General features: G+C 39.1%; 1 protein-coding gene across 1 annotated transcript in view; it reads left to right on the top strand.

Moving 5' to 3' along the window:
* The window catches only part of ZNRF2 (zinc and ring finger 2), a 99541-nt gene extending 78875 nt beyond the window's left edge, over window positions 1-20666 (top strand). Inside the window, exons 3-5 of the mRNA XM_055136131.1 lie at window positions 12375-12480; window positions 16785-16864; window positions 19275-20666. Coding sequence (XP_054992106.1) covers window positions 12375-12480; window positions 16785-16842 — 164 coding nt within the window. The 3' untranslated portion in view covers window positions 16843-16864; window positions 19275-20666. The remainder of the gene's footprint in view (window positions 1-12374; window positions 12481-16784; window positions 16865-19274) is intronic.
* The last annotated feature ends 863 nt before the right edge of the window (window positions 20667-21529 follow it).

Genomic DNA, 21529 nt, shown 5'->3' with positions numbered 1-21529 from the left:
TCAGTTTTTTCATCCACACAATAAAGGGAACAATAGTTGCTGTATCAGACTTATAAGGGATTTAAATAATTTAACAAAGTGGATGGTTATAAGAATATTTTTTATAAATGGAATAGAGTCATAATGTGATGAAATTTGGATAAGCAGTGTTTGTACAGAGTTTTGCCAGCATGGCAATTATTATAGTTCTCTAGAATGGTTAGTGTTAGCAGTACCCTATAATAAATTCCTGATAAACCATCTGGTTATTTGATGACATTGTGTCAAGTTGCAACAACTAGAATACCAAAATAGAAAGAAAAAGAAATAGATAATTGGCTTTGTTTTTGGAGATATTCAGAAAGTAATTTCCAATATTAATGAAAATAAAAGCTAACATTTTATATAGAGCATTTTACCTTTTGTTTCTCAGAACTAAAATTTTATCTCTAATATTTTGAACACCTTTATTATAATATTCAGAATAAAAGAATATTAAAGATCTGCCAATATTTAGGAGATGTTACATAGCTAACAATGTAAATTCATACTAAGTTTTCAACATTTAAATCTTATGCTTCATAGCAATTGTTTTTCTGGAGGTAGTGATGTATTTTGGAATCATTAGTGACATGGCCCAATTATTTGCACTTTTTTTCCCCTGTGTTGAGGTAGAATTCGCCATCCCCAAATGATTTCCAGTTTCCACCTTTGGTGAAAAATTATTGCATTCATCTGTCTTCTAGCTCCTTTCCCTCTAAATAGTGCTTATAAATACACTATCATCATCATATCATCATCATCATCATCATCCCTTTGATCATCGAGTTTCTCAAGTGGTCGTCCTAGCCCTAAGATTTTATAGTCCATAATAATAAGACAGATTAACGGGATGTCCACTGATTGACTTTTCACTGTTCCGAAGTTATGGAAGATCTGAAAAATCAACAGAAGTTCAGTTTCTTCTTCTTTTTTTTTTCTTTTTGGGTCACACCCAGGGGTTATTCCTGGCTCATGCACTCAGGAATTACTCCTGGAGGTGCTCAGGGGACCATATGGGATGCTGGGAATTGAACCCAGGTCGGCTGTGTGCAAGGCAAATGCCGTACCCGCTGTGCTATTGCTCCAGCCCCCAGTTTTTTTTTTTCAGTCTGACAATTTTCTATCAATGTTTGTAGAAGATGGAGAGTCCAAATTAATTTATAGTGATAACTAAATCTGTTAGGATTATTTCCTCTGCTTCTCTAGTGCTAAATTTGGCCAATTAGTTGTCTTTCCCCCCAGTTTGTTTCAGTTCTAACACATTGAGTCCTGATTGACTATGGGAGTTTTCATGAATATTTTTAATTGATCAGAAAATTTGATGGGCACGGGGGAGACACACCCAGCAGTGCTCAGGACTTATTTCTAGTATTTCTGGCTAGTAACCCTGTGCATTGCCGGGTGTGACCCAAAAAGCAAAATAAAAAATACAAAGAGATTCTGTTTGAAACACGGCTTTAAAATTTGTGAAGTATTTGCTCTTTTAGGACTGACAGAGGTTTTGCAGTAAGAGTGAAATGTCTTAATTCAGAAATGCTTAACAGAATGCTGTTACACATCTATTGTAATGGTAATGTTGCCTGTGAATTTTCTGAGCAGAGATCATTTTAGTATAAGCGATATGTATGTAGTGTCTGCTGATCTGCTTCTGCATTGAAATTAATGTTCTTGGGTAGTTTGAAAAGAAAATATACTTTTATTTTAATAGACAGTACAGTTTGTGATTTTTTTTTATTATTATTAGGGCTAAGGTGCTTATAACTGAAATGACTGGCTTAAATATAGCTTTTTAGATTAAGCTAAAAATAAATTTTAAATTTTATTATGACATTACAATTTAAACTGAAATGAAACATTTAAATACTCACGCAGCAAAAATTCCGTATTGGTTTATTTATTTAGTGGTGCCAGGAATTGAACCCAGGACTTCACACATGCAGGGCAAGAGTTCACCACTGAGCCAAATGTCTTGCCAATAACCTTAAACATTCAGTTAGTTATTTGGAGATTGGACTTGTTTTTACTATACTGTAAATTTTCTTATACTCGAGACAGAAGGCATGGACCTTTTAAGGCATTAAATTTGTTCCCAATTCAGAAAGGATATTTATGCAATACCCATCAGATAAAGGGTTGATATCAATGATATATAAGGCACTGATTGAACTCTACAAGAAGAAAACATCTAACCCCATCAGAAAATGGGGCTAAGAAATGAACAGAAACTTTCCCAAGGAAGAGATACGAATGGCCAAAAGGCACATGAAAAAGTGCTCTACATCACTAATCATCAGAGAGATGCAGATCAAAACAACCATGAGATACCACCTCACACCACAGAGACTAGCACACATCCAAAAGAACAAAAGCAACCGCTGTTGGAGAGGATGTGGGGAGAAAGGGACCCTTCTATACTGCTGGTGGGAATGCCGACTGGTTCAGCCCTTTTGGAAAACAATATGGACGATTCTCAGAAAATTAGAAATTGAGCTCCCATTTGACCCAGTAATACCACTGTAGGGAATATATCCCAGAGAAGCAAAAAGTATAGTCGAAATGACATCTGCACTTACATGTTCATCACAGCACTGTTTACAATAACCAGAATCTGGAAAAATCCCGAGTGCCCTAGAACAAATGACTGGTTGAAGAAACTTTGGTACATCTATACAATGGAATACTATGCAGCTGTTAGAAATAAGGAGGTCATGAATTTTGCATATAAGTGAATTGGCATGGAAAGTATCATGCTAAGTGAAATGAGTCAGAAAGAGAGAGACAGACATAGAAAGATTGCGCTCATCTGTGGAATATAGAATAACAGAGAAGGAGAATAACACCCGAGAATAGTAGAAATAAGTACCAGGAGGCTGACTCCATGGCTTGGAGGCTGGCCTCACATTCTGGGGAGAGGGCAACTCAGAGAAGGGATCACCAAGTATAATGCGGTCGGAGGCCATGCGGGGGAAGGGTGATGCATGCTGAATGTAGACTAGAGACTGAACACGATGGCCACTCAACATCTTTATTGCAAACCACAACACCTAATAAGAGAGAGAGAACAAAAGGGAATACCCTGCCACAGTGGCAGGGTGGGGTGGGGAGAGATGGGATTGGGGAGGGTGGGAGGGATGCTGGGCTTATTTGTAGTGAAGAATGGGCACTGGTGAAGGGATGGGTTCTCGAACTTCGTATGAGGGAAACATGAGCACAAAAATGTATAAATCTGTAACTGTACCCTCAAAAAAACATAAATTAAAAAAAATTTGTTCCCAATTCAAAGTTGGTTTTTTGGGTTGGTGTTTTTTTGTTTTGTTTTTTTTCCGATACACTGGTGTGCTAGTACTTTCTTCTGGCTCTGCGCTCAGTGGTCACTCCTGGCAGGGATTGGGAGACCATTTAGGGTGTCAGGGATCCAGCCCTGGCTGGCTGTGTCAAAGGCAAGCACCCTACCTGCGGCACTGTCTCCAGCCCACAACTCAAGGATTTGGGGACCTATTGTAATAAAAAACAAATGAAACTTGCTAGTCATGAATTAGCTTGTAAATGTTACATTTCTGAGTGTGCCTTCTGAGGCCTATACTTAGTGGGGTTGGTGGTTTTTTCTTTTTTATTGAAAACCTGTTGCATAGCTTTGTATGACCAAAATGTGGCAAATTATTTTACTTTTTTAAATTCTTATTTATTAATGAATCACTGTGAGGGTACAGATACAGATTTACATATTCTCATGCTTGTGTTTCAGTCATACACAGCTTGAGTACCCATCCCTCCACCAGTGCCCGTTCTCCACTGATGACGCCATCATCCCTCCCACCCCCCCCTCCATCCTACCCTCCCCCCCTCTCTGTGGCAGAGCATTCCCTTTTGTTCTCTTTCTACCTTTGGGTGTTCTGGTAAGCAATGGAGTTATCGAGTGGCCATCGTGTTCCATCTATAGTCTGCTTTGAGCACGCCTCTCCCATCCCAAGCAGGTCCTCCCACCACATTTTACTTGGTGTTCCCTTCTCTATCTGAACTGCCTTTTCCCCCAGCATGGGAGGCCGGCTTCCAAGCCATGGAGCAAATCTGGTACTTATTTCTGCTATTCTTGGGTGTTAGTCTCCCATTCTGTTGTTTTGTATTCCGCAGATGAGTACAGTTCTTCTATGTCTGTCTCTCTCTTTCTGACTCATTTCACTTAGCATGATACTTTCCATGCCGATCCACTTATATGCAAAGTTCATGACCTCCTTTTTTCTAACAGCTGCATAGTATTCCATTGTATAGATGTACCAAAGTTTCTTCAACCAGTCATCTGTTCTAGGGCACTCGGGTTTTTTCCAGATTCTGGTTATTGTAAACAGTACTGTGATGAACATATAAGTGCAGATGTCATTTCGACTATACTTTTTTGCTTCTCTGGGATATATTCCCTACAGTGGTATTGCTGGGTCAAATGGGAGCTCAATTTCTAATTTTTTGAGAGTCGTCCATATTGTTTTCCAAAAGGGCTGAACCAGTCGGCATTCCCACCAGCAGTGTAGAAGGGTCCCTTTCTCCTCACATCCTCTCCAACAGTAGTTGCTTTTGTTCTTTTGGATGTGTGCTAGTCTCTGTGGTGTGAGGTGGTATCTCATGGTTGTTTTGATCTGCATCTCTCTGATGATTAGTGATGTAGAACACATTTTCATGTGCCTTTTGGCCATTCGTATCTCTTCCTTGGGAAAGTTTCTGTTCATTTCTTAGCCCCATTTTCTGATGGGGTTGGATGTTTTCTTCTTGTAGAGTTCAATCAGTGCCTTATATACCCTTGCTATCAGCCGCTTATCAGATGGGTATTGGGTGAATATCCTTTCCCATTCTGTAGATAGTCTTTGTATTCTGGTCACTGTCTTTTGAGGTGCAGTAGCTTCTTAGTTTACTATAGTCCCATTTGTTTATCTCTGTTTCTACTTGATTACTTAGTTGCATGTCATCTTTGAAGATACCTTTATCTTCAATATCGTGGAGGGTTATTCCGACCTTGTCTTCAATGTACCTTATGGATTGTGGTCTGATGTTGAGATCTTGAATCCATTTTGATCTGACTTTTGTGCATGGTGTTAGGTGGAGGTCTAAGCCCATTCTTTTGCAAGTGGTTGACCAGTTATGCCAGCACCGTTTGTTAAAGAGACTTTCCTTGCTCCACTTCACATTTCTTGCTCCCTTATCAAAGATTAGATGTTCATACAATTGGGTTGGTGTGTAGGGATATTCCACCCTGTTCCTTTGGTCTGTGGCTCTGCCTTTGTTCTAGTACCATGCTGTTTTAGTTGTTACCTCTTTGTAGTAAAGTTTGAAGTTGGGGAGGGTGATTCCTCCCATCGTCTTTTTCCCAAGAATTGCTTTAGCTATTCATGGGTGTTTGTTGTTCCATATGAATTTCAGGATTTCTTGATCCATTTCTTTGAAGAATTTCATGGGTATCCGTATAGGGATCGCATTGAATCTGTATAGTGCTTTTGGGAGTATTGCCATTTTGACAGTGTTAAGTCTTCCTATCCATGACCAGGGAATATGTTTCCATTTCTTCGTGTCTTCTTTTATTTCATGGAGTAGGGTTTTGTAGTTTTCTCTGTAAGAGATCCTTAACCTCTTTAGTTAGGCTGATTCCGAGGTACTTGATTTTCTTGGACACAATTGTGAATGGCATTTTTCTTTATGTCACTTTCCTCTGTCTCACTATTTGCATATAGGAAGGCCATGGATTTGGGGGTATTGATTTTATAGCCTGCAACTTTACTGTACATGTCTTTTGTTTCTAGGAGTTTCTTAGTAGAGGTTTTAGGATTCTCTAGGTATAGAATCATGTCATCTGTGAATAGTGAAAGCTTGATTTCTTCTTTCCTATCTGGATGCCCTTAATTTCTTTTTCTTGCCTAATTGCTATTGCAAGTACTTCCAGTACTATGTTGCACAGAAGTGGTGAGAGTGGGCATCCTTGTCTTGTCCCTGATCTTAGAGGGAAGGCCCCTAGTTTTTCTCCATTGAGGATAATGCTTGCCATAGGTTTGTGGTAGATGGCTTTTACTATCTTGAGGAAAGTCCCTTCTAAACCCATTTTGGTGAGAGTTTTCATCATAAATGGACCTTGGATCTTGTCAGATGCTTTCTCTGCATCTATTGAAATGATCATATGGTTTTTATTTTTACTTTTGTTGATATGGTGGATTATGTTGATTTCTGAATGTTAAACCATCCTTGCATGATGTTCTCGGGGCGGCACTGAAGAATTTCGGTGAAATGGTATCACCCTGCCACACCCCTCTCTTTACATCAGTGGTCACTTCCTTGTAGAATGGTGAGATCCTGGTGGTGAATCTATAATACAGCTTGCGGAGGATTTTGATATACTGAGTTTGGACGCCCTGTTTGGCTAGAGCCTCGATGACTGCCTCAGTCTCAACAGAATCGAAGGCCTCCTTTAAGTCGATGAACGATAGACAGAGCGGCATCTTGAACTCTCTTGAAACTTCAATGAGTTTGGTCACTGTGTGGATATAGTCTATCGTGCTGAATCCCCTTTGACTACATCATGCAACGACTGGAATGGGAAGGAATGGGAGTGAAGATAGATGGTCAGCACCACCTCTGCTTCGCTGATGACATCATTCTCATAACAACGAACATTAGCCAAGTGGCACAAATGCTGGCTGACTTCGATCACTAGTGTGGAAAGGTCGGATTGCAGCTGAATCTCAACAAGATGATGTTCATGAAATACGAACTGGTCCCTGAAGCTCCATTTGCTCTCAATGGAACGAACATCTCCGAATGCAGCAGCTATGTGTACCTGGGTCGAGAAATCAACATGAGGAATGACTTGGTGCCAGAACTGTCAGGAGAAAGAGCGCAGCGTGGAATGCATTCAAGAGCGTCGAAGAAGTGGTTAAGAGAACAAAGAACCTCCGACTCCGGGCACATCTTTTTGATTCCACCATTCTTCCTGCACTAACATATGCCTCAGAAACCTGGGCCCTACGCAAACAGGATAAGAATGCTATTAGGGTATCCCAAAGAGGAATCAAAAGAGCTTTTTGGGAATATCATGTCTCACTCAAATGAGAGAAGGAATCCGGAGTTCTGACCTCCATCAACGGTCAAAAATCAGGGATGCTGTCTCGTTTGCCAAGGCATCAAAAATCAGATGGGCCGGTCATGTAATGCGATTCAGAGACGACAGCTGGACTAGAGCTGTTACTGACTGGATTCCATGGGACATCAGAAGACCTCGTGGCCACCCACCAACTAGATGGTCAGATTTCTTCATCAAATCCCTAAATGAACGATTTGAGGCTCTTTCTGTTCCTGGAGCAAGCAGATATCATTGGGCTGCACTAGCTCGCAGCAGAGACAAATAGAGACGTTGCTGGTGCCCGCTCGAGCAAATCAAAGATCAACGGGACTACAAGTGATACAAACCATCCTTGCATCCTGGGGATGAATTCGACTTGGTCATGATATATGATCTTTTTGATGAGTTGTTGGATTCTGTTTGCTAGTATTTTGTTGTGGATCTTCGTATCCGTGTTCATCAGGGGGATATTGGCCTGTAGTTTTCCTTGTTAGCAGTGTCTTTATTTGCTTTTGGTATTAGGGAGATAAGTGCTTCATAGAAACTATTTGGGAGAGTTTCTGTTTCTTCAATTTCCTGGAAAAGCTTGAGGAGAACTGGCAACAGGTCCTCCTTAAATGTTTGGAAGAGTTCGCTAGTGAATCCATCTGGGCCTGGGCTTTTTGGGAAGACTTTTGATTACAGTTTCAATTTCCTTGATATTAATGGGTCTGTTCAGGTATTCCTAGTCTTCTCGGTTCAGTTTTGGGAGATTGTAGGAACCCAGGAATTTATCCATTTCTTTTAGGTTCTCTTGTTTTGTGGCATACAGACTTTCAAGGTAGTCTCTGATGATGTTTTGAATTTCATTGGTTTCTGTTGTGATGTCCCCCTTTTCATTTCTGATTCAGTTTATTAGGGTTCTCTCTCTGTGAGTCTTGCTAGTGGTTTATCAATCTTATTTATTTTCTCGAAGAACCAGCTCTTTGTTTCATTGATCTTTTGGATTGTTTTTTGGGTTTCCATGTTGTTCATTTCTGCTCTAAGTTTTATTATTTCTATCCTTCGATCTGGTTTGGGTTCCTTTTGTGGTCCTTTTCTAAGATCTTGAGCTGTGAAGTCAAGCTATCTGTGTAGGCCCTTTCTTCCTTCCTGACCAATGCTTGCAGGGCTATAAATTTTCCCCTTAATGCAGCTTTAGCTGCGTCCCATAGGTTATAGTAGCTTGTGTCTTCATTCTCATTTATTTCGGGGTATCTTTTGATTTCTTCCTTGATTTCCTTCTGACCCACTATTGTTCAACAATGAGTTGTTTAATTTCCAGGTGTTTGATCTGGTTCTCCGCATCTGTGTGTGATTAACTTCTATCTTCAGCGCATCATGGTCTGAAAAGACAGTTGATACAATTTCTATCTTCCCGATTCTATTGAGGTATGTTTTGTGACCCAGAACGTAGTCTGTTTTGGAAAATGTTCCATGTGCAGTGGAAAAGAATGTGTATTCTTTCTTTTGGGGGTGTAAAGCCCTGTATAGGTCAGTTATTTTTTTAAGTACTGAATATTTTAGGACAGTGAGCGCTTAATGTGCTGAACCACCTGCTTTGCATGCAGGAGACCAAAATTCAAGCTCTAGTACCATTTGGTTCCCACGCATCCCTGAGCACAGAGCCAAGAGTAAACAATCAAAATAACTAGTCTATCTCGTTTTTCTTAATTTTTAGTAATTGAGAGTTAATGGTTTATTTAGACTAAGATATAAATGCTTTTGGGGAGGGTGGGATTCCAAGCATTGCTCAGGAGCTCAGTGGTCACTTCCAGAGATTTTTAGCCAGCCAGGCCAGAAGTTTCATGCGAGGACCCCAGGAACGTGGTGCTCCCGTGGCTGTGTGGTACAGGGACACCACCCAACTTACCTGTCAGTGCTCAATAACTTTCAGGGGGTACACCTGGTGATGCCCAGGGGACTGTCTGATGATGGGAATTGAGTGTAGGTTAACTTCATGCAGGGCATTTGTCTTAACCCCTATTTTCAATCTCCAGCCCCTTGGTGCGTTTTTTATATATTCCAGAACATGGAAAAGGTGATTCCAAGTCACAATTCTTTACATACTTAAACAGCTCTGAAAAATGAGATGACTCTTAAAATTTTTTTGTGTCATAGTTCAATGAAAGCTTTTTTTTTCTTTCTTGGTAATAACATATAAGAACTAATGGTACCCTTTTATAATTGTAGTTATCTTAGGCTTCACTTAAAGTAACTGATTTTTGTAAGTTTCTCAAGGACTTGAATTTATGGTTGTGAATTGGTAGAACTTCGGTAAAAAAAAAACAAACACCTTAACTGTTAAGACTATACCATGCAATTGGAATTGCAGATATTTACAAAAATCTTTTAATATTTCATTCAAATCCTGGTTGGTTGGTCTCATTGCCATCATATGTCAAATGAGAATCTAAAATGATTTATTGATACTTTTTATGTCCTCTATCCAAGGGACAGTGTCATGAGATGGGTGGAATAGAGCAGTGACACAAAGGTCCCAGAGGGGATGTTCGAGGGGATGTTTGGGCAAGGTTGGGCTTGAGAGAAGGGTAGAAGAGGTCATCAGACTTTTGGATTGGATGTTGGATTTCTTTTTAAGGCTCTAGGTGCTTTTTGTTCTAGGAGGGAAACTAGCTGAAGATGAGTTAGATGTATTGGTGTGAGGGTCCCTAGACCTGAGGAAAATCATTTTCCTCTTACACGCAGGCTGACCATTGGTCAGGGCATGAGGGCAGCTTGAGTTGGGGGATCCTTGTGAGACAAGTTAACTTTGTCACTGGTTAGGTGCTTTTCATTCAGCTCGGTCCTTGGAATTGAATCACAGTGAGAATACACAATTACAAAGTTGTTCATGATTGGGTTTCAGTCATTGTGTTCCAGCACCCGTCCCTTCCACCATGTACATTTCCCACCACCAGTGTCCCCAGGGTCCCTCCCCACTCCCGCCACCTCACCTCAACCTGCCTCTGAAGCAGGCATTTTCTGCCCCCCAGCTCACTCTTTCCCTCGCTCATTCTCCCCCCCTCTCGCTCTCTCGCTCGCTTGTTCTCCCCACCTCTCGCTCTCTCGCTTTCTCCCTCTCTCTCTGGGGAAAGAGTCTTGAAGGAAAGGTTTTAATAAGCATTTCTTATCTGGCCAGCTCTACTTGTCCAGAATTCTTGTTCTGCTTTAAGCTCCTGGTTGTGATATATTAACTTGTGAAATACCCAGCCTTGCAGTCAGAGCATCTGTTGGCATCTTCCTTCTCTCTTCCAAATACTCGGTTTTCACTAAATGTACTTTTTCTCCAAATGAATACCGAGGGAGAAACTAGTTCTTACAGAAAGAAGTTTTCTGTAAGGAGCTGTCACAGAAACATGTACGATTGTGGAGGTGTGAGGGTGCTGGACAGAGGCTTCCTGGCCATAGTTGCTCCTGTAGCATGGAGGGGTCAGTGCAGTTTTCGTCCTTTTGTGCGTATTGCAGCCTGTAAGTGAGCTTAGCATTCTTAGAATGGATGCTCTCTGACAGTTTGTCCATAATGTTCAATAACGATGTGGTCTGGTTACTCCTCATTTCAAAGTTCAGAGAATGGGGCCAGAGCCAGTGAGAGTACAGGGCTGAAGGCACTTGCCTTGCACCCCATTAACCCTGATTGGAACCCTCAGCACAACATATGTTCCCCCAAGCACCACCATGGATCACTTCTGAGCCCTGTCTGGTGTGCCCTGCTGTCCCCACACAAAGAAAAAGTCATAAAGTATTTCTAATTACTTTTCCAAGGAAAATGTCTTTAAAAATGAGTACCTAATGGGGCCAAAGAGATAATACAAGGACGTACGGTGCTTTGCGTGTGGCCGACCCCAGTCTGATTCCCAGCAGCACCGAGGGGTAACTGAGCCCCCAGAAGTGACCTGTGCACAGAGCCAGGAGTCGCTCCTGTGGCCCAGTTGCCCCCAAATCAATATTTGACATAAAATCAAATTAAAATGTTAATATAAAACATTAATGTGAGCTGCGCCAAAGAGATGGTCCCGGGCTTGCCTCTCGTGTGGCTGACCCCAGCTCAGTCCCCAGAACGGCATACAGTCCTCGCGTCGAGCTGGGACTGGAGCAGCCGGGTGCACCTCAAAATTAAATCAAGAGGTTTTTTTTCTTTTTTTCCTCTTTGTAATATGCCATGGTTTTAACAGTTCTATAATGATCCATTTTACAATTAAGAAAATTAAATGTCCACTAAATTTCTCAGACAGCTGAGGTCTCATCCTTGATAAATGGCAGAACCAGAAGTTGAACCCTGACAATCAGACTACAGAACTCTCTCTTTGCCACTGTGCCCAGCATCCCTCTGCCAGAGTGTGTGTATGTTTAAGGAGAGTTTTTTTTCTAAGATGGAAATTTTGCTCTGTAAAGGCTTTTCTGTAGGAGCTACAGGTGCTCTGCAGCCCTCTGGGGAGGCACTGTCCTGTCTGGGCAGGGCTCCGTCCTGAGGGACAGTTGGAAGAGTCATCCTGCCAGTGTCTGAAATCCTCAGGGTTCCAACAGTCCCTCTCACAGTCTACCCAAAAGCTTTGATCTGCTTTTGCATTTCGTTGAGTTAAGCAGGCTTCTTTTTAGAATTTCCATATTTAGGGCTGTTTCATTAACTTACATATTTTGTTAACTGTACCTCACAGTGATTCACTAATAAAATTTTTTTTTAAAAATTACAGTAGTATTTTTTTTTTTTTTTGCTTTTTGGGTCACACCTGGCAATGCACAGGGGTTACTCCTGGATCTGCACTCAGGAATCACCCCTGGCGGTGCTCAGAGGACCATATGGGATGCTGGGAATCGAACCCAGGTCGGCCGCATGCAAGGCAAATGCCCTACCCGCTGTGCTATCGCTCCAGCCCCTACAGTAGTATTTTTGTATCTTTACTGTCACATTACATTTCTAAAGTTTGTTCGGTCTTGTGCATCAAGTTGATACTGATTCATAGGAGAAATAAAATGAATTATATACCATTGCAAAGAAATTACACAGATTGCGTTATAGCACTGTCTTTTCTGTTTGGAGGACTCTAATGCCTCCAGAGTGTAAACGGAAATGAGACACTGACCAAATGTAAACATCATTCACTGTTTCATGAATATGTTTCAGTTATGGGTGCTAGTCTTAAGAATTTTAACAGTATGCCAATCACTCCTCTAATTAGCATTTACATAAATTCTCCTTTCAGTTTTATTGCCCTGAATTAATTTTCTCTTTCCCCAGAGGATGTCCTGAGTAAAGATGCTGGGGAATGTGCAATATGTCTAGAAGAGTTGCAGCAAGGAGATACTATAGCACGGCTGCCTTGCCTATGCATATATCATAAAGGGTGAGTATTTCTGTGTTAACCAAGTTGATATTAGAGGAGAAGCTTATTCTCAGACTTTCAGATTGGTTAAGGCTAGAAGTATTTCTTTACTAAAACTACCTCCTTCCAAGTCTCAAAAGACAGTGGTATTTTAGTCTTTTAGTCTCTAGAATTTGAATTTGACCCTCTATTTTATCCGTAACAAAAAAATAAATAAAATATAAAACACCTGATACATATTTACTATGATCTAGGTACTGCCGTAATTTTTTAAATAGGTTATCTCACGTATAAACCGTACAACATTTCATTTCACATTTGAGGAAATAAACTGAAGGATCATGCACAATCCTCCCAAGGCCACATGGTTATTAAAGGGCAGAGCTGTGACTTCAGCCATGTAGGTGTGTGTGACTCCAAAGCAACAGCGGAGAAACGTAACATTAACAGAAAAGAAAGAAAAATCTTCATTACAAAAAAGTATAGAATGATTTAACACTAATTAAAGAAATAAGGTTGAATTGTATTTTAAGGCTGAAATGAAATTACAGAAAAGCATAGAGAAAATGTAGATAGTAATGAGGCGAAATAAATCCATTGTCAGTAATTAGAATCTAAATAGAACAAACTCACCAGTTGAAAACAGACTAGGAAGTTGGGGTATGCTATTGATAGACAACACACTGAAACCCAGAAACACTGAAAAATAAAGAAACAAAATGATAGTAAACTATGTCCATGCAGATACTGACTAGTAGAAAACTGGCAAAGTTGGGGACCGGAATAATAGTAGAGCAGGGAGGGCATTTGCCTGAATTTGATCCTCAGCATCTCACATAGTCCCCTGGGCACCATCAGGAGTGAATCGTGAGGGCAGAGCTAGGCGTAACCCCTGAGCACTGCTGGGTGTTGGCCGAACCTGCTCCCCCTCCAAAAGTTGAACTGTAAAAGCTAAATTACATCAGACAAAAAACATTACTAGCATAAGATAAAAGTATATAAAAAGTATATAAAATTAATTTGTATGTATCTAAGAACACAGCCTTTCAGGAAAATATGTATGAAATTCTTAAAAAGTGTGATAATGGAAAATTCCACATACTTTTTATTGAGACAAATAGACATGCAGTGAATCAAAAGTCTAGGAAACTTGTGCAATACAATTAACATATTTCATTTAGTGAGTGTGTCCATACCCACCTGTAAAAAACTAAGGCTCGCTGAAGGGGCGAGTGCGAAGGGGCGAGTACACTCGCGGGCTCTCCAGGCAGCTCTGTCTCACCAGAGCCCTGGAACCGCAGTGTGGACTGGATCCGGCCAGCTGGTGGTCAAGGAAAGAGGAAGGAAGAACCAGCTGGTTGCTGATTTGTTACTGTTTATTCAATCTTTAAACTTCCATCTCCCAGCATTCCCAGCTCCAGCCTCTCTCTGGGTCTACTCCGCTCCTTTCTCTAGTCTCTCCTTCCTCATGTCTCTCTCTCTCTCTCAACCCCTTTTTGCTCATGGCGCAATGCATTGAAGTCACCAAAGGCACCAAAAGATATTACAGGAAGAACATTGAGGCAACATTATTCTCTTGTCAGTAATCTAGGTCTTCCCGAAAGAAGATACAAAACCAAAACTGAAGCCTTCCTTGGGCTGAAAAGCACTGGGATTTACATACCAAAGACTGGGCTGGGCTGCCACATGAAATCTACATTGTCAATTACAAACTAGGCAGCACCTGAAATCTACATCTCAAAGACTAGGCTGGGCCAGAGCCTGGAATCTACAATGTAACAATTCAAGCTTAAAAGGTTCAATAACAATAGCAGAACACCTATTCTCTAGGACAGATACTCTTTCAGCAGGACCCATCAATGATGAAATCCCATGGTTGTGTTTCTCCTCTCCTTGTCCAACAAACATATAAGCATTCATAATATTAATCGTTTTGTATGGGCATAGCAAGAGATGCATTAAACTTTTAGAATTGCTCTCCTGGGGTCATCTCAATCTCAGACTACAGTGCCCGGGCCAGATTAGTCTTTCCTATCCCTAGCAGGGTCCTAGTCTCGTCATTACTTTAAGATCATGGCAGCACTTGTCCATGATCAGTCTCTTAACTTATAGTGAAGAATGAGGCACTTTGGCCAGGCCCATCTCGATGCCAGGGTAGCACATAAACTTACCGCTTGCCCTGGGTCCGTCTCGTCCCCCGTTGGGACCCTGCCTTTTAGAGGGCTAGGAACTGAGGGCAACCAAGGCTACAGTCAAGAAAGCAGATGCCCGGGAATTAATAATATTCAAAGCCAATTAAATCCCAATTGCAAAGGCATATTAATAAATGTCTTTCTTTGTCCATACAAAAAGGACTTGCTCTGAATAAGCTATGCAAAGGACTCAAGGAGAAGAGAAAGACATTATTTACTAGTCAACAGAACACTAAGAAAGAAGCTACAAATAAACACAGAGGAATGGAAGCACTGTGACTGGAGTAACCCAATAAACCTAAACTACCTGAAGCTATGTAATCCTACACCCACCAACTAAAACTAAATTAGATTTTCTTTTCAAACACACACGAAGTATTTCAGGAATTGGTTTAGGTTCAGCACCATTCAGCCAGCCTTAACAGAGAATTCCTACCGTCAGAACACTGTTAGACACCCAAAGTGAAATAACTCGAGGACCATGGGATATATCATAATGGAAATTAGAAAATACTCAGATATAAGGAAAATTAGAAAATATTCACAGCTGAATAATAAAACATTGTTTCATTGTAACATTCAGCAGGGTCAGGTAGACATTTTTTCAGACTGACGGATGAAGGATTTGGGTCAAAGTAGAAAGAAAAGAAGTTTAAGTGTCTGGCAGACTACCTGCAGAAGGAAAGGTAAACAATATAGAAAAATAGGGGCTGGAGCAATAGCTCAGTGGGTAGGGCATTTGCCTTGCATGCAGCTGACCTGGGTTGGATTCCCAGTATCCCATATGGTCCCCTGAGCACCGCCAGGGGTAATTCCTGACTGCAGAGCCAGGAGTAACCCCTGTGCAGAGCCAGGTGTGACCCATAAAGCAAAAAAAAAAAAAAAAACAGAAAAATTGAAAGAGCAGAAACTTAATTTAAAAAAATGAGAAAATTGTTGTATTGCTCAGTTGGAAGTATTGAGCAAAATGAGCAATTTCTTTAATGCAGTACTTTGGAAATAGGAAATCTAAATTGAGTAAGTTAATACTAACCCAGAAAAAGAAGATGAAAGGTGTTTCTTATTTTATGAAAATAGTGTAAACTTGATACCAAAGTGAAGTGAGTATATTGTGAGAGAGAAAATTAAGAAGGATATTACTATATAAAAAATCAGGCATTGTGACCCTAAATTTTAAAAGCCTACAGAAATACCAGCACTATATTAATACCCCATGACCAAATTTGATTTGTCAGGAATGCAAGAACCTGATATTATTAGAAACTTATGTACTTAAAAATCAAAGAACAAGTAGCACTGTCATCCTGTTGTTCATCGATTTGCTCGAGCGGGCACCAGTAACATCTCCATAGTGAGACTTGTTCCTGTTTTTGGCATATTGAATACACCGTGGGTAGCTTGCCAGGCTTTGCCGTGCAGGTGGGATACTCTCAATAGCTTGCCGGGCTCTCCGAGAGGGACGAAGAATTGAACTCAGGTCGGCCTTGTGCAAGGCAAATGCCCTACCTGCTGTGCTCTCACTCCAATCACAGATTGATAATTATATATAAATGAATACTTTTAAAAATACTTTAAAATGAATACTTTTAAAACACTTTAAAAAGGTCTGTTCTTATCTGTTACTTAATTTTAAATGTTGACCAAATGGGTTGGTAGTTGTTTAGGTTCCCTTTTGCTTCTGGTTGTTACCTTAAACCTTTACTCGCTGGGGGCCAGGGTGGGACTGTGCTGAGTTCCGTCTCAGCTCCATCTCCAGCACCGGAAAAGAGTTTAATTTTTCAAAGATCGTTACTTAACTCCCAAAATAAAAAACAATGAGCATATATCTTTATATTTATATGATAAATATGACCCAAAGTATTGACTTTTTCTGGGGAAATATATTATCAAGTGGTTGGGCGTTCGCCTTTCACGTGGCCTACCGGAGTTCGATTCCTCCGCCCCTCTCAGAGAGCCTGGCAAGCTACCGAGAGTATCAAGCCTGCATATTGGATATGCCAAAAACAGTAACAGCAAGTCTCTCAATGAGAGACGTTACTGGTGCCCACTCAAACAAATTGATGAGCAACAGGATGACAGTGATATGATATAATTAAACCATGTCTTTCAGCAGTGTTTTCTGTTCTTTCTTAGCTGCATAGATGAATGGTTTGAAGTAAATCGATCTTGCCCTGAGCACCCTTCAGATTAAGCATCAGCATCCAGTTTTATAGGTAATTCTTCTTTCTTCTGTTTTAATTACTTCTGAAAACATTGCCTGAATTATGTGTCCTTGGGAACCTATTTTTATTCGTTCATTTACTCTTTAATGTGTGTGTGTCTGTGTGTATGAGTTCTTGTCATTAAAAAGTTCATAAAAAATAGACTTTCTTGATTCCAGAGATAATCATTTACTAACGTCTGTGTTCATAGTACTTAACAACAGCTGATGTAATTTTTTGCTTATATTTTAAAATGACACCCGTGACTGATGCATTGTGACTCCATTTTCCAGTGAGAAACCTATAAGTCAGAGTAACTAATTTTTATTTCTTAGGGAAGCAAATTGCCTCAGCTCAGAGTCAAATTCCATGCTCTCATCTATTACCTTTAGATATGTTTCTTAGTAATGCAGTATCATAATTCTAATAATAACAATAAGTTGAGGTATATAATGCATTATTGTATCTCAGGCATTGTCCTAAGAATTAAATATCTTTTAATAGCTTACAGTTGCTGTAAGAACCAGTGGAGTCAGTACTCCACTATTTCTGTTACTCAGATGAGAAAATTAAATTACAAAGAGGTCACAGGGGTAGTTCCTTGATTGAATGGGTATTTTGGCTCAAACAACTTTGTTGTTGGCTATTTTGCTATTATTAGATGGGTGCATTTTCTTTAAAAAGTTACATCATAGACTCATTCATTCAATATAATCTATCATTAGCACATAATGTAGTACTATTTATATTGTAGGACAAAACTTAATTTTAAAAACGTACAGGTTTTATTTTGTTCTGCTTGTTTAGCTTATTCATGATTCTGCATCACCTAAAACTGGTTAGAGAATTGAGTAGTAACCTCATTTAAGCATTGCTTTACTTATGTCCCACTAAGTGATTTAACTAGCATTATGTAGCTTGGAAAAAAAATGGGTAATGTAATTGCTACCTTGAAAAAAACTTTGAAAATCTATTTTATAAGAAGACTTGCAGAAATTACATCGAGCATTGGGTTTTTATTTCAGGGACAGACATTTTAGCTGATCCTGGAATTGTTTCAGAAGGAGCTTCTAAATTCAGGATATGGTGATAAGAAAACAGTTTTCTTCTGAGTGGCTAAGACTGAACAATAATATCCTGAGGTCTAGTCCTTTATCTCAATAATACTTGGTTTCAAATATGAAATTGTCAGTGCTAAAGGTAATAGATTTAAGGAATTCTGTTGCTCTTGTGAGACTATTAGGTTAGGATATTTTAAAAGGAGATTTAACTGAACAGTGGTAGCAGCTGCAATAGGAGCTGGAAATTGAGATCTCTTATCATGAGTAGGCTTGCATATGTGAAATGTGAAAGTCAGTGAATTTTGGGGTAAGGAAAGACTTCTCTTTCAAAACTATAAAAGACTAATCTTTTGAGCCTGTGAGGTTACTCAAATTATATTTAACACATTTGAATTGTGACTAAGAACATTGCAATCACATATAGTGATTGAGGGTGTTTGAACGTAGATGTGTATGTCTCATAGTCAGTCTGCATAGATCTCTCTCAAATATTTCCGTTTCTTTGACATATGTATCATTATTAACCCCAGTTAGAGGGCAGCTGCCCCTTAGAAGTTGGACCATTGGAGAATGTCTGTATAGATTTTGAAGTCTCAGTTGTAAGAACTTACAGACCTGGATAATTTTCACTTCCACATTTTTGCTTTATCTGACTTCCCTTACTTGGTCCATGATAAGTTTTCTCCTATCCCTTTTGACCTCTTAATTACAAATATATGAGTTTTAAGAGAATTCAGTGCTTAAATAAAGCGTGTGTGTGATTTAGAAGGTGCATCCCACAGTACTTAGGGCTTACTCCTTGCTCTGTGCTTAGGGATCACTCCTAGCTTTTCTTGAGGGAACCTCTGGGGTGCCAGGGGTCCAGCCCGGGTTGTGGTGTGCCGGGCAAGCACCGCACCCACTGTGCTCTCCTCGGCCCCATGAAACAAGACTTTTTTTTATAAGTCAACATGTGGCAGCAGAGTGCAGAATTTCTGATATTCTAAGGGATTTAATAGTTGGTACAAACTGAAGATACATTAATATCTAAAGTCTTGATTATAGTTTACCATTTTTAATTTGAGGTTTTCATTTTGAGGAGAAAAGAGTAATAACTTTATATGTGTATTTTCTGTACTCCATTGTCTTGTGCAGAGAGGATAACTATGTGTTGGCTACTTTTACATGGCTTTTAAAGATTTAATTGGTCCTTCTTTCTTCTTGTTCTGTTCTTTGACACAACACTAATTTTATGGAAATTTTAAATAGTGATTATTATGAAAGTTTAGTGGAACTAAATAATGTTCTTGGGGAAACGCGTTTTAGTATGTATTAATATTTATGAATCCCTTCTTAATCTGAATGTATCTGCTTTTACACAGATTTTCTTTCAAGATGCTTGAAAACTGAGTGGATATGAGGATCTGTCTCTGGACAAATGAAAACAGAAATGTAGGCGTACTCCGCCAGTTATCTGAGTTCTGTGAAACTCAGAAATGCAGAAATGGACAATCACATACGGGAAAAATTCCTGGTGAAGAGAGGACAGTAACCACAGAATTCACTGTACCAAACATACATATAAAGGACAAACAGGGATTTTGAAAATGCTGCACATCCCTTAATAGTCATCTGCATAGGTAATGCTGATAAATATGTTGTATTCAGACGCCAAAGTTAACTAATTTAAAAGTTGATTCACTTTTTATTAAGTTCTTTATAGAGTTGCGCAAGTAGTTTTATTTTGACTTGTTTTGTTTTTGTTTGGGGTTTCTTTATTTTCCCCAACATGATATTTCTGCATTCATCTATTCTTAAATTGAAGACCACATAATTTACTTCTTATATAAAGTCTTAAATGTGAAACCAAGAAATGTAATCAAGCAGTAAAACATTCTCTGAATGTAGACCATGATCTCAAGTTCTTCTGTTTTCCTCAAGAGTGGAAAATAGACTTCTACATAGGAAAGCAAAAATGTTAATACATATTTTACAATTAAAGGCTTAATATGATCAGAATGCAGTCCAAAGAATAAATCAAGTTACATAATTACATTTTAATTAATTAAATCTAGAATTGTCTATGGAATTGCAATTTATTAGAGATATTGTTTCCTCTTCAACTGCTCAACAGTTAATTAGCAGTGAAACATCTTGCAGCTATGCAACTTTTTAAAAAAAATACAGATTACCAATTTTAAGTGCTGCCAGCTACAGTAATTTTGTTTAACGGGTATTTTTATTTGTTCTTTTCATATCATTTTATTGTGCTTTGCATTTCCAGGCAGTTTTCCCACAGTTGGGTAAAATGTTAAGCAGGTTGTAAACTTAATAACTTATGAAAAAGGTGAAATAAAACATTTTTGAGTGGAACTTGAAATAATTTGAGGGACTTTTATATACTTTAAAATCAGAATTTAATTGGGATACCAGATTTATAACAATTTGCATATTAATTTTCCAGGTAATCTGGAAGTTAGTGTTTGATAAATAATTTTTAAGTAAAAACAAAAATTTTGTTAATTTATAATTTATTAATGTGTTATTGCTATAACTGAAAATGTTATAGAGACTTCAGTCTTCTGTAGAAAAAAATTGTATTAAAATTATGTTAATAAATATTTCCACAAAACACATCTGAATGGTTAAAGGAATGCTGGAAGATTGAAATTAAGAAATGCTGGAATATCAGGGCTACGACAGTGGATATCTTTTCTTTAATATCTGAAGTACCAATAAATAGGTTTTGTGTTTTCAACACAGGGAAACTGTTATTACTGAGTTGTGCACTTTACTGGGTATGATTGAAAGTTGCACAGTACTGTTTATCGTTAAGCTTTCTCAGAGTATTTGCTTTCCTACTTAATGCTGCTATTCTTATTCTTGTCAGAAATTTCCCTCTACTTTATTGCTTCTGTTTTGTATTTTTTTAAGGGCATGTACAGGAGCAACTGCTGCTACCGTGAACAGTTTGTGTATTATGAACAGTTAAAAGAGTTTTAAGTTTCTTCTCATGTGATGCTAGACTAGACAACGTTTTCCCTAAAGTGACGCTGTGAAATGTCTTTTGTTGCGCTGCAGTTGATGAAAGAACCCAAAACCTCCACAGGTGGCAGCTGACCACAGTTTTCATAGGTGCTTTTTTAACCAGTTATGGAAAATATCCTTTCCTCAAGGAAAATATTATTTCCTAAATTTTTTGTTATAACTAAACTTAATATGAATCCATTTGAGTTCACATTTTCAATTTTGTATGCTTTCATACATGCACAGCACACCATGAAAATTTTCTTCAAAATGTGAATAATACATTTGCTTTGTACTACTGATTGTTAAAAGAATTATTTTGTTGTCTTTCATTACTATAGGAAAAGATTTACTGTACCTGTGGCAGTTCACTGTTCTGGGATAATCCCGTCACTGCAGTCAGTGACTTTTCCTTATTTGTCATGTACTGTGGTACCACGATTTTACGTGTAGCTTCTGTCATGAGTCACTTTTGTGCTACAGCTGCTCCAGTAGAAGAAACTCCTGTGGTTCTACAGAAAGTTCAGTGTTCATTGGTGTCAAATGCTACTTGATGAATATACTTATCTAGAACAGTATTTACTTAAATCTGTTATAGTAAGCGTCTTTG

Source organism: Sorex araneus, chromosome 1, assembly GCF_027595985.1.
Source record: "Sorex araneus isolate mSorAra2 chromosome 1, mSorAra2.pri, whole genome shotgun sequence".
NCBI classification, from domain to species: domain Eukaryota; kingdom Metazoa; phylum Chordata; class Mammalia; order Eulipotyphla; family Soricidae; genus Sorex; species Sorex araneus.
This window is presented reverse-complemented; position numbering and strand designations above follow the sequence as displayed.